This window comes from Theropithecus gelada, chromosome 16 (assembly GCF_003255815.1).
Source record: "Theropithecus gelada isolate Dixy chromosome 16, Tgel_1.0, whole genome shotgun sequence".
In the NCBI taxonomy this organism is placed as follows: Eukaryota; Metazoa; Chordata; class Mammalia; order Primates; family Cercopithecidae; genus Theropithecus; species Theropithecus gelada.
In genome coordinates, this window is record NC_037684.1 from 55755165 (window position 1) to 55768875 (window position 13711).

At 52.3% G+C, this 13711-nt stretch overlaps 1 protein-coding gene across 1 annotated transcript in view; it reads right to left on the bottom strand.

Annotated features, from left to right (window-relative positions):
* The window catches only part of OGFOD3 (2-oxoglutarate and iron dependent oxygenase domain containing 3), a 29019-nt gene that overhangs the window by 15049 nt on the left and 259 nt on the right, over positions 1 to 13711 (bottom strand). The window contains exons 2-5 of the mRNA XM_025361339.1: positions 10327 to 10556; positions 6284 to 6359; positions 4206 to 4248; positions 839 to 903 (exon numbers count right to left, since the gene is read on the bottom strand). Of these exons, the coding sequence (XP_025217124.1) occupies positions 839 to 903; positions 4206 to 4248; positions 6284 to 6359; positions 10327 to 10556 (414 nt within the window). The remainder of the gene's footprint in view (positions 1 to 838; positions 904 to 4205; positions 4249 to 6283; positions 6360 to 10326; positions 10557 to 13711) is intronic.

Below are 13711 nucleotides of genomic sequence, written 5' to 3' on the forward strand. Positions count from 1 at the left end.
CATGCCCGCGCTGGGGGCTACGCGCCCCGGACCCCGCAAAAAAAAAAAAAAAAAAAAAAAAAAAGAAGGAGCTGGGGCCAGGTGTGACGGCTCCCGCCTGTAATCCCAGCACTGTGGGAAGCCAAGGCAGGCGGATCACCTGAGGTCAGGAATTCGAGACCATCCTGGCCAACATGGCACAACCCCATCTCTACTAAAAATACAAAAAGTAGCTGGGCGTGGTAGTGCGCACCTGTAATCCCAGCTACTCAGGAGGCTGAGATGGGAAAATTGCTTGAACCCAGGAGGCTAAGGATGCAGTGAGTCGAGATTGTGCCACTGCACTCCGGCCTAGGCGACAGAGCGAGACTCCATCTCAAAATTATAATAATAATAATAAAAACAAAGAAGGAGCCAGCCGGGAGTGGGACCCGGGGCTAATGCGTGAGGCTGACACGGATCCAGGTGGGGAGGGTCTCTTTGCTCTCTCGGGGCCTCATGGAGCATCAGAGGCCCCATCGGATTCTTGGAGCTGCTCCTGGGAGCCTCCCACCTCTGCTGCCTCTTGCTCCCATCCCTTCTGTCCCTCGGCCCACAAAAAACACCAGATTCCCCTAAAGCTTAATGAACAAGCCCCCTGCCCACAGGCTGTAGAGAGCCCACACCTCCCGCTCCTGCGTCCCAACGAGCCACAAGGGAACCGGCCAACATCACAGCCACTGAGGCCCTGAGGCTGCACCAAGCCAGATCCTCCCTCCCGTGTCCGCGTGTCCACGTATCCACGTGTCCATGGCTAGGAGGCACGGAGCTGCTCACTTGGCTTTTAGAGCCAGCACTGAGGTCACGCTGCAGCGCTCACCTGTACAGGTTCACAAAGTGCTTCCCGACAGACAGGGCCCCTGAGTGCAGGTCCAGAATGGATGCCTGGAAAAGACGTTGTGGAGTAAAGCTTGCGGCTGCAGCAATGGCAACGGCTGTTAAAAGTCACAGATGGTAAATGCGAGTTACCAAGGTCTGTCCTGCACACACCTCAGGTTTGTTTTGTTTTTTTGTTTGTTTTGTAAAAAGGATCTTACTCTGTTGCCCAGGCTAGGGTGCAGTGGCACAATCTCAGCTCATTGCAGTCTCAATATTCCAGGCTCCAGGCCAAGCAATCCTCCTACCCTCTGCCTCCCAAGTAACTGGAACTAAAGGCGCTCACCACCACACCCGGCTAATTTTTCTTTTTTCAGTAGAGATGGGGTCTCACTATATTACCCAGGCTGGTCTCAAACTCCTGGGCTCAAGTGATCCTCCCACCACAGCCTCCCAACGTACTGGGATTACAGGTATGAGCCACTGCACCCAGCCTCAACCCAGGACCTTCTTAAAATCCTCCCAGACCAGCCAGGTGCAGCGGCTCACACCTGTAATCTCAGCACTTTGGGAAGCTGAGTCAGGTGGATTGCTTGAGGCCAGGAGTTCAAAACCAGCCTGGCTAACATGGTGAAACCCCATCTCTACTAAAAATACAAAATTAACCAGGCGTGGTGGCGGGCTGTAATCCCAGCTGTAATCCCAGCTACTTGGGAGGCTGAGGCAGGAGAATCGCTTGAATCTGGGAGGCAGAGGTTGCAGCAAGCCAAGATCACACCATTGCACTCCAGCCTGGGCTACAAGAACGAAACTCCATCTCAAAAAAAAAAAAAAAACAAAAATATTCCCGGACCAAACACTTTTGTTCCCTGTGACCTAAAGAATAAAAACCAGGGGACGGGCATGGTGGCATGTGTGGGCTGTTTTCAGTCTGGCGCCGACTCTGTGCAGCTCCATGCCGGTCACAATCACGTGTCTCTGTAGGCAAGTGTTGACTTCTCTCGAGTAAACGTCTCACAGCACTGCTCCCACCTTGGCCTCCTGGGTGGCTGGCGCCACAGCACGGACCATGCCAGGCCTGAGTCATCACTTTGTAAGGCACTGAAGTGTTTCTTGCCCGACCATCCACCTCTCAGTCCTTCCTCACATCCTCAGAGGAAGAGGCTTCCAGCCCACGTCAGTCACCCCACCTATGACCCCAGAGGAGCCCCACTGCTGCCCCTTCCTCATCGTCACAGCCACTGGTCCTGCGGCACCAACCTAGCGTGGGCCTGTTGAATGGTAACTGAACCCAACGCAGCGGCCCAGCCAGCTCTGTGCAGGACAACTTCCCATGTGAACGTGGAGGAAGTGGAGAAACACAAACCCACCCACTCGCAGATCTGTAACAGATAGCCCCCAAACTGAACCAAACCAAACTGAAATAAAACAAGGAACTCAGGCAGGGTATGGTGGCTCACGCCTGTAATCCCAACACTCTGAGGGATCAAGGCAGGTGGGTCACCTGAGGTCTGGAGTTCGAGACCAGCCTAACACGGTGAAACCTCGTCTCTACTTAAAATGCAAAAATTAGCTGGGTATCGTGGCACATGCCTGTAGTCCCAGCTACTCAGGAGGCTGAGGCAGGAGAATCGCTTGAACCCAGGAGTTGGAGGTTGCAGTGAGCGGAGATCGCCCCACTGCACTCCAGCCAGGGCGACAGAGCGAGACTCCGTCTCAAAAAAAAAAAAAAAAAAAAAAGAACTTAATTTTCAGAACCCAAGAGAAAAGAGTTTGCAGAAAAAAAGTCACACAGACCATCATAGAAATATTTTGAAATTGGCCGGGCGCGGTGGCTCACACCTGTAATCCCAGCACTTTGGGAGGCCGAGACGGGTGGATCATGAGTTCAGGAGATCGAGACCATCCTGGCTAACACGGTGAAACCCCGTCTCTACTAAAATACAAAAAAAATGAGCTGGGCGAGGTGGCGGGCGCCTGTAGTCCCAGCTACTCGGGAGGCTGAGGCAGGAGAATGGCGTGAACCCGGGAGGCGGGGCTTGCAGTGAGCTGAGATCCGGCCACTGCACTCCAGCCTGGGCGACAGAGCCAGACTCCGTCTCAAAAAAAAAAAAAAGAAATGACTTAGTTTTGTATTTCAAAAGTTGTACTCGGCCATGAGAAATTAGTATCTTCTGTGAAGAAGGCAGAAGCATTCCAAATATTCTGAGNAAAAAAAAAAAAAAAGAAAAAGAAATATTTTGAAATTCTTGAAGAGTCTATAAATTAATTTCTTAGAAGTTTCAAAGATGCAGAAAGACTCAGGTCTATTCAGTGATTATAATTCAAAGCGATCACCAAATACACAGAGAGAAACAGATCTTCAGACAATTCCACACACCAAGCAAGAAAATAACCTTGAGGAAACCGCATGGGAATTTGCGCTAACACCAGCTGCACTGGGGACTGACTCCCAGCCACTGCCCGTCAGGAAGGTGAGGCCACGGCGGGTGGTGACTCCGTGATCCCTGTGGCTGCGGTAACACAAACCAGGGCTTTAAAACAACACGAGTTTATTCTCTCACAGTTTGGGAGCCCAGAAGTCCAAAATTGAGGTGTGGCCGGGGCCCTGCTCCCTCCCAGGGCTCCAGGGGAGGTGCTGCCCGCCTCTTCCCATAGCCGCACCACTCCCATCTCTGCCTCCGTGTTCACAGGACCTTTTCCTCCTCCCTCTCAAATCTCCCCCTGCCTCTCTCTCCTATGGGCACTTGCCATTGGATTTAGGACCCAAAATCCCGGATGATCTCATCTTGAGATCCTTAAGTTAATTACATCTGCAAAGGTCCCTTTTACAAATCAGATCATGTCCACGGGCTCCAGGTGAACACATTCTCCGAGGCCATCAGCCGACACCCTGCAGCGTCACACAGGGGACGACAGCCCCACAGGGCGTCCATGGAGGCATCCAGTTCGGAGGTTGCAGGATGCGTTGCAGCGTGTCTGTCCCACGGAGGCTCTGCTGTTTCCCGGCAGCTCCCCGGGTCCAGCGCACACAGCCATCTCCTCGCTGGGCTCCCACCCCTCTCCCTTGCTGGCTCTCTGCTTCCAACCCCCTCTATTCCCCCAATGTGAACTGGAGCCAGGCAGGCTGTGACATGCCATGAAGAGATGGCCACGCACATCTAAGGACACACTCTTCCCAACGAGGGTCTGCTGCACAGGTTTCAGTCAGGTGCAGCTGCTGCAGCTGGTGCTGAGAAACACCATGGTGGGCCCCACCCACATTTGGGGACATGCAGGGAACCCTGCACGTCTGTGCCTTCCCCTTCCCATCCAAGTGAGAGCAAAGTTAAAGGGTGAAATAAAGGGGGCAGGAACTACATTCAACTCACCCCTCCGTCAGATCCTCCCAGGGAGAGCCCCTTCTCAGCTATGCTGTAGGGAGAAAATAATTCAGAATTTAGTTACTGGAATTGTCTATAATGTATCATCTAGGCAAAACGTCAATCAGCACAATTAATGCAATGTTAGTGGGTCCTGCATGTTTAATGTTTATGATGTAAACAAATGTTTAGACCAAAGGACTCAACTTTCAAAGTTCAGTGCATAAGCGACGATACTGCCATTGCTGTCTTGTCAATATTTGACTCAGCTTAGAAACGACTGGGCTTCAGCACTTTGGGAGGCCAAGGCGGGTAGATCACAAGGTCAGGAGTTCGAGACCAGCCTGGCCAACATAGTGAAACCCCGTCTCAACTAAAAATACAAAAATTAGCCAGTTGTGATGGCAGGTGCCTATAATCCCAGCTACTCTGGAGGCTGAGCCAGGAGAATCGCCTGAACCCGGGAGGCAGAGGTTGCAGTGAGCCAAGATCATGCCACCGCACTCCAGCCTGGACAACAAAGCAAGACTCAGTCAAGAAAGAAAGAGAGAGAGAGAGACAGAGAGAGAGAGACGGAGGGAGGGACAGAGGGAGAGAGGGAGGGAAGACATGAATGGCTGGGCTTAATCTCTCATCTTCAACATTGAAAGCCACCTGAGCCAAGCTAAGGAGCCTTGGGAGCATCTAGGGGAGGGCCTGCTGCTCCCCATCTCTCCTGGGACCTCAGGCAGGTGGAGGAGGCTTTGAGATTCACCAGCTCAGGAGATAGGGGCCGTGCCCATGGTGGGAGAAAGACATGTACGCACCAGCTGTGCTGGACCAGAGAGGACCGCCCCCAGCTGCCACAGGTGCTGGGAGCCGCCTATGGACACCAAGCGGGGACACGCCGGTGCCTCAGTGAGACGCAGTAACCCCACGTGGAGCTAGGCAGCATCCTTGGGGGCAGGCTCCCTGGGGAGAATCTCAGGGCAGGGCACGTGGCCCAGCGCTGCACACGCTTAGCATCTCAACAAGTGGTTGGAAAATCAAAACTTTCTTTTAAGATCTCAGTAAGAAAAGTCCAGCACCAGCGGCCTCTGAGTGGCGTCCTGTGCTACCACAAGTAACAGCCAGGTGGGCTGAAGGGCTCCTTGGAGGCAGTTTCAGGGCAGACACTGAGTGGTCATTGAGCAGTGTCCTGGAGGCTCTGTGGGGAGCAACGGGCACTCAGCAGCAGTCCCCAGAGGGGGCCACGACCTCTGCAGAGGAGCCCGGGCCTCCAGGTACTCTCTCAGCTACTGTTTCGCTGAGGGCCATGGTCTCCTCTTCTGAAATCGGAAAATCTGAGCTTGGCCCTTGAAAGCACATAATTCTTTTTTTTTTTGAGACAGAGTCTCACTCTGTTACCCAGGCTGGAGTGCAATGGCACGATCTTGGCTCACTGCAACCTCCGACTCCCAGGTTCAAGCGATTCTCCTGTCTCAGCCTCCTGAGTAGCTGGGATTACAGATGCGTGCCATCACGCCTGGCTAATTTTTTGTATTTTAGTAGAGACGGGGTTTCGCCATGAGCCCAGGCTGGTCTCAAACTCCTGAGCTCAGGCAACCCACCCACCTTGGCCTCCCCAAGTGCTAGGATTACAGGCCTGAGCCACTGCGCCTAGTCTGGAAATTCTTATAAAATTATAATATAATCTTTTTTTTTTTTTTTTTTTTTTTGAGATGGAGTCTTGCTCTGTCGCCCAGGGTGGAGTGCAGTGGTGCAATCTCGGCTCACTGAAACCTCTGCGTCCCAGGTTCCAGCAATTCTCCTGCCTCAGCCTCCCAGGTAGCTGGGACTACAGGTGCCCGCCACCACGCCCAGCTAATTTTTTGTATTTTAGTGGAGACAGGATTTCACCGTGTTGCCCAGGCTGGTCTCGAACTCCTGAACTTAGGCAATCTGCCTGCCTCGGTCTCCCAAAGTGCTAGGATTACAGGCATGAGCCACCGAGCCCAGCAATAAAATCTTTAAAACCGCTTTATTACTAATAATGCTCTGCTTCCTGCCCTGGCCCCACTCCGCGTTTGTTTGTTTAAATCTCACCGTGCTCAGGGACGGGCGGTTACCTGCGAATCTGCTCCGCTTCCTCCCTGGTGATGACGACATCGGTGACACCTCTGCCGCATTTCCTGGGGGTGCAGCCTGGGAGGGGACAGCCAGGGTGAGATGCAGTTTCCAAGGCCACCGGCGCATGCCCTTCCAGGGGATCGGGGCCACAGCTGGCTAATACGCCCGGTCAAATGTGAATTTCAGACACACAACCGCAGCTCTCCAGAGTGCATGCGCTTTGTGCAGTGTATCTGGAGTTCATGTCTCATTGGGCGTCCTTGGCTTCCAGTGGCTCCAACTGGAGATTTAATCCAGAAGCACCTGTTGCTGCCCCAAACCTTGGGAAAGCCACAGAAGCCCCAGACACGGCGTCGACAGCATTCCTGAACCATCACTGACTGCAGATCCAGACACCCACAGGCACCGTCAGAAAACTCTCCTGTGACCGCCAGAGCGGAAAATCCTCCTGAGACCACCAGAGCGGAAAACCTCCTGAGACCACCAGAGCGGAGCTTGTGGGTCTGGTCTCAGTCCTTCCCCAGGGCACAGCGAACTGTTCCCCACATCCCCCTGTCTCTCCCCGTACCTCGGTGACCTGCGGAGGCTGAGAGGGAAGAGGAAGCAGCAGCTCAAATGGGGGTCAGGGTGGTCGGGGGCAGGGACAGGGGCAGGGTCATTGGGACAGGAACAAGATGGTCGGGGCAGGAGCAGGGTTGTCGGGGAAGGGGCAGAGACAGGGTCGTTTGGGGCAGGGGCAGGGTCGTTGGGGCAGGATCAGNGAAGGGGCAGAGACAGGGTCGTTTGGGGCAGGGGCAGGGTCGTTGGGGCAGGATCAGAGTGGACAGGAAAGAGTCAGGGTCATTGGTGCAGGGGCAGGGTGGATGGGGCAGGGTGGTCAGGCAGGGTTAGGGTGTTTGGGGCAGGGTGGTCCGGGCAGGGGCAGGGTCGTTGGGACAGGGACAGGGTGGTTGAGGCAGCATCGCCCAGATGCACAAGGTACAGCAGACTGTCAGAGAGGGGCCCAGCGACCCGTCCCTGTGGTTTGGTACGAAGTGCAGCTGGCTTTGTGCGCTGGGCAGGCCGCAGGCCATGCCTGACTATGAGACGGCAGCCCACAAGCACCAGGACATGGGGCCAACCGGGACTCCACAATTTGCTTTTCCTCCCTCTCCCTACGTCCTGCCTAGAAAGCCAACCCTGAGCCTGGACGTGAAGCCTCCCTCTCGGGACCACGGGAATAAAAGCCTCGCACTCAGTGCTGAGCGCCAGCATCAGGGGCTTGGACCCAGGCATCACATGGCACCGCGATGACCTTGTTCCAGGAGATAAACAAAGCTCCACTTGGCTGAATATCAGGGAAGGGGGGCTGTAGTTACATGTGGTTAAATGATCTAAAGGACATAGGCGTTTTATTTCAAAAACAGAAAGTCATTTTGTGCTTTTTTATAAGGTTTCCCCCACTAAACATGAGGACACAGGAAAGCGGAAAGCAAACGGCAAATGCAATGAGAGCCACACAGGCCTGTGGCACAGCCTCTGTACTAGCAACGAGAATCACTAGAGGGAAAAGAGGGTCCCCTGTGGCACAGGAGCGACTCGACAGGAAGGGGAAGGGACAGCAAACAGCAGACAACATTGTCCCACGACACATATGGCAGCCAAAGCAGAGACGCTGCTGGGTCCACACTCAGTGGAGATTCTGATGCCCCTTTCCATAACTGGTGGGTGAAGGGGGACAAAAACTGGTGACAAGAATTTGTGCACATGAGCGTGGGTCAGGAGAAATACCCATAAAGTTGTAAAAAATGACCCAAAATCCCATGCATTTAGAAATTTTTTAAATTTCCAAGTAACTCATGAGTTAAAAAACAATAATAATGAAAATTAGAGGCCGGGGCAGTGGCTCATGCCTGTAACCCCAGCACCTTGGGAGGCCAAGGTGGGTGGATCACCTGAGGTCAGGAGTTCGAGATCTGCCTGGGAAACATGGGTGAAACCCTGTCTCTACTAAAGTTACAAAAATTAGCCAGACATGGTGGCAGGCGCCTGTAGCCCCAGCTACTCAGGGGGCTGAGGCAGGAGAATCACTTGAACCCAAGAGGCTTGGCGGAGGTTGCAGTGAGCCAAGATCACGCCACTGCACTCCAGCCTGGGCAACAGAGTGAGTAACACTCTGTCCAAAAAAAAAAGAAGAAGAAGAAAGAAAGAAAGAAAGAAAAAGAAAATACATCAAACCATTTGTTTTATTGTAAAATACATACAACATAGAATTTACCATTTTAACCAAGCTTCTTAAAAAGTGTGCAGTGTGGTGGCATCAGGCACAATTGCATCGGGCAGCCATCACTAGCACCACCTCCAGAACTTTTCCACCTCCCCCAGGTGAAATCCCAAACCCATTAAACATGGACTTCCCATCCCCCTCCCTCATTCCAACTTTTTTCTTTTTTGGCAGGGGTCAGGATCTCGCTCTGTCACCCAGGATGGAGTGCAGTGGTGCACTCTAGGTTCACTGCAGCCCCGACCTCTCGACCTCCCAGCCTCCTGGGTTCAAGTGATTCTCCCACCTCTGTCTCTTGAGCTGGGGGTACAGGCCTGCACCACCGCACCTGGCTCATTTTTTATTTTGTAGAGATAGGGTCTCACTGTGTTTCCCAGTCTGGTCTTGAACTCCTGGCCTCAAGCGATCCTCCTGCCTGGGCCTCCCAAAGTGCTGGGATTGAGGATGAGCCACTGCTCCAGGCCATTCCAACCATTTTTAATGTCGATAAATTATTAATGATCGCAAGAAAAAATTCTGCTTGGTGCTAGCATTCAAAAAAGAGTTTTGCAAAGCTGGGATGTTAGAGAGAGAACTGCTAAGAAAGAGAGAGCACCCACAACAACCCACAACAGAAACACTTTCATTTTCCTGACCCCGAGGCGGCCCCGTCCCTCCCTGCGGCGCAGCTGGGACCACATTCACGTGCGTCACAACAGCGCCCCTTTGTGGAAGAACTTGGCAATCTTTTCTTGGTTCAAGTGCAAAGCATTGAATTGAATTTTTTAAAACCTGAATTCTGCCTCAAAAACCCAGTCGCGCATCTTGGATTTTTAAAACCAAGATTTTTTAAACATCCAGATGGCATGGAATGCTCAAGAAAACAGAAGTGACAGGAGGCCTACAGGCAGCGGGGTCTGCACTGGCCGGCCCGGTCAGCCCTGCTCCGGGGCCGTCCGCTCTCCAGGGTGCTGAACCCCGGCCCTACTAACTGCAGCGCTGCTCCAGGCTCTGGGCTGCCCTGGAACCACCACCACCCCCATATCAGGCCCAGGCAGAACAGGAGCGGGGGAGAGGAGCTGGGGCACAGGACAGCAGAAGGGCTGCCGGTCGTTCCTTGTTACATTTTCCCCAACATTCCCCGACTGTACCACATTCTCCAGTCAAAAAATCTTTCTGGTTTTGACTTTCTCAACCCTATCTTTCTTTCTTTCTTTTTTTTTTTTTTTTTGAGACAGAGTCTGGCTCTGTTGCCCAGGCTGGAGTGCAGTGGCCGGATCTCAGCTCACTGCAAGCTCCGCCTCCTGGGTTCACGCCATTCTCCTGCCTCAGCCTCCCGAGTAGCTGGGAGTACAGGCGCCCGCCACCTCGCCCGGCTAATTTTTTTTGTATTTTAGTAGAGACGGGGTTTCACCGTGTTAGCCAGGATAGTCTCGATCTCCTGAACTCGTGATCCGCCCGTCTCGGCCTCCCAAAGTGCTGGGATTACAGGCTTGAGCCACCGCAACCGGCCTCTCATCCCTATCTTTCTAAGGCAAACCATCTCCTCCGCTGGACTGTACAGCTTACTAAAACGCTGACCGTGGCCGGGCAGTGATGGGCAGGGCCCGAAACACCTGCACTCCCAGCCAGATGTGGACTAGCCAGCCTGCAGGAGGGGAGAGGTCATCTGCTACCCCCAAGCATACCACATCCAACCCAATTCCCACCCCTTCATCTCAGCCAATGTCCTTTAACCACATTGAGTCTCATTTTAACGCGTTGCTTTCCTGAACCACCGCAGAGCCTGTGGCACTGTACCTTCAAACCTGCGGTGACTGTCGTAGTCCTCAGAGCAGGGCACCTCGATAAATCTCCCTGCCACGACTTCGCCACGGCGGGCCAGGACCTCTGTGACCCCGTCTTCGGCCCCTAAGTTGCTCCAGAGCAGGAGTGCGGTGAGCACAAGGCCGGCCCCCAGGCCCGCAGTCCTTAGCCACAGCCTCTGCCACAGCCTCTGCACCTCCCGCGGGGATCGGTCCTTCTTGGTGCTGGGAACAGAAAACAGGCCACGTCACGCTCACGGAGTGAGCCAGAGAAAACGCTCCCCAATCATCAAAGTGCATGCGCCATGACCCGGCCTTCACTCACACCTCACCCCCGAAACGAGGGCTTCCTGCTTAGGGCCAGTGCTGTCCACTCAGGAGACACGGACTCTTCCCTCCCTTTCCCTTCAGCGGTCTCCAATACACACTAGCTGCCTCCTGAGCCAGGGAGTTTGAGAAACACTGCAATAGAGACCCATGGGTTTTAAGTAGAAGAAAAAAAAAAAAGAAAAGGCCAGACATGCTCCTTATAAAGGCCACTTGACGCGGGCGCAGTGGCTCATGCCTGTAATCCCAGCACTTTGGGAGGCCGAGGCGGGCAGATCACCTGAGGCCAGGAGTTCAAGACCAGCCTGACCAACATGGTGAAACCCTGTCTCTACTAAATACAAAAAATAAAATAAAATAAAATAACCAGGCGTGGTGGAACATGCCTGTAGTCTCAGCTACTCAGGAGGCTGAGGCAGGAGAATCATTTGAACCCGGGAGGCGGAAGTTGCAGTGACCCAAGATTGTGCCATTGCACTCCAGCCTGGGCAATGAGAGCAAAACTCCATCTAAATAAATAAATAAATAAGTGCCACTTTAATGTGAGATGTTTCACAACAAAATAAGGATGTTTAAAAGGGTTTGCTTAGCAAAATGGGACAGGATGGGGTGCCCTGTGGTGCAGCTGTTCTAGGACAGGCTGGTAGTGATGGGGGCCTCCATGCAGGGGTGAACCCTAAGGACGGGGGCCGCTGGAGGAAGGCTGTTTCCAGAGTGGGACAGAGGTGAGCCCCCTACAGCTCAGGTATTCCATCAGGGCCGCACTCACTCCCTTCCTGTAAAATAAGCTTCACGTCTGCTCCAAGGAGCAGGTGTTGGGTCTCTCCCACCGCTGAGAAGAGAAGGGCTTTGGACACATGTATTTCCAAAACTTGAATAAAGGCTCATTTAAGGTATATTAGGACAATATTTCTTTTATTTATTTATTTTTATTTATTTATTTTTTTGAGACAGAGTTTCACTCTTGTTGCCCAGGCTGGAGCGCAATGGCACCATCTCGGCTCACTGCAACCTCCGCCTCCCAGGCTCAAGCAATTCTCCTGCCTCAGCCTCCTAAGTAGCTGGGATTACAGGTGTGCACCACCACGCACAGCTATTTTTTTGTATTTTTAGTAGTAGAGACGGGGTTTCACCATGTTTGTCAGGCTGGTCTCGAACTCCTGACCTCAAGTAATCTGACCGCTTCAGCCTCCCAAGGTGCTGTAATTACAGGCAAGAGCCACCACGCCCAGCCTCAAAAGTCTATATTTCTATATTAACCATTCAGTGCTGACAAAAACTGTTACTCAGTATTTCAGAAAATGTACAAGTGAACTGGAAATTTTTTAAATGTATTAAATAACTTCTCATATTATTATTGAAGAAAATAGGTAGGTGTATGTTTATAGTTGAAATATTCTTTTGGAGAGATTTGGTTTTTGGGAAAAGGTAGAATACTTATAAATCATCGCTAGGTCATTCATTTATGCTTAATAAAATTATAGCTGCATGCTAGTCCGACGGTAGTGGGTTCCCAGAACTTAATAACCTCAGTGTCACTAACGTTGGTATACAACCTCCCACTGCTAAATTTGACTGGCTTTAAAAAAAATTATAGCTGTGGCCAGGTGCGGTGGCTCACGCCTGTAATCCCAGCACTTTGGGAGGCTGAGGTGGATTGCTTGAGGTTGGGAGTTTGAGATCAGCCTGGCCAACATGGTGAAACCCCGTCTCTACTAAAAATACAAAAATTAGCCAGGTGTGGTGGCGGGCGCCTGAAATCCCAGCTACTTGGGAGGCTGAGGCAGGAGAATCTCTTGAATCCGGGAGGTGGAGGTTGCAGTGAGCCAAGATTGTGCCACTGCACTCCAGCCTGGGCAACAGAGCCAGACTCTGTCTCAAAAAAAAGAAAAAGAAAAAGAAAAAAAATTATAGCTGTGAACTAGCATAAGGCATTTAATATTAAGGAAGGAGACCACTACTACTACTGCTGCCCTCCTCCCCCCACCTTGCCTAGTTCACAAGACAGGAGGAAAGAGAGGAAGAAACAAAAGTAAGATAAATAGCCAGATAACCTTGGCACCACCACTCGGTCCTAGGAGTTAAACAAAGTAATAATAATAACATCAACCCCTGGCCTAAACTACTTGTGTTATCTGTAAATTCCAGACACTGTAAGAAAAAAGCATAGTAAAACTTTCTGTTCTGTTAGCTGATGCATGTAGCCCCCAGTCACGTTTCCCACGCTTGCTCGACCCTTTCACGTGGACCCCTTAAAGTTGTAAGCCTTTTAAAAGGCCAAGTATTTCTTTTTTGAGGAGCTCGGCTCTTAAGACGCAAGTCTGCCGACGCTCCCGGCCGAATAAAAAACCTCTTCCTTCTTTAATCCGGCGTCTGAGGAGTTTTGTCTGCGGCTCGTCCTGCTACAGTATCCTATCTAGTAGACTCCAAAAGCAGCTGAGATGAAGAGGGGATAAAAATCTCAAGAACAAACTATGAGGTTTAAGAGTCACTGTAGCTATCCAAACCTGAGGTGTCCTCCTGATTTCCCTTAACTGACGGCTTCAGTGTGCAACTCGTCAATAGAGGGGAATTGGGCACTCTCGAAAATAGCAAAATATTAATATCAAGCAAGCGAGAAGCTGTATTCTGCACGCTAGAAGATCCTTCACTAATACCTGCAAACCAATGATCACCTGTAACATTTTAAAATCCTAAAACTAAGCATTCCTCCATGGCACCCGATCCTCTAGAATTCCACGGGGAAAGCAATCTTCGTGGTTTAAAAGTGAAGGCGGAGGCACGCTCCCGGCTCAGGCGGACTTTCCAGGCTGCTGGGTGGGTTACTCCACGCGACAGCGACAGCCAAACGGCAGGTTCCCGGAGCAGCAGCAGCAGCTCATCAGGCTGGAAGCAAAGCCCCCTTCTCTTTCTCATGCCCCTCTGGGGTCGGTGGGCCTCCACTGTCCGCCACCGCGGCTTCCGCCCGCACCTGCCCTGCTCCCAGCATGGGATGCGGTAGGCCCCGCCCCCCCGCCGCCGACCACGCCCCCCCCGCCCCCCCCCCGGTCGGG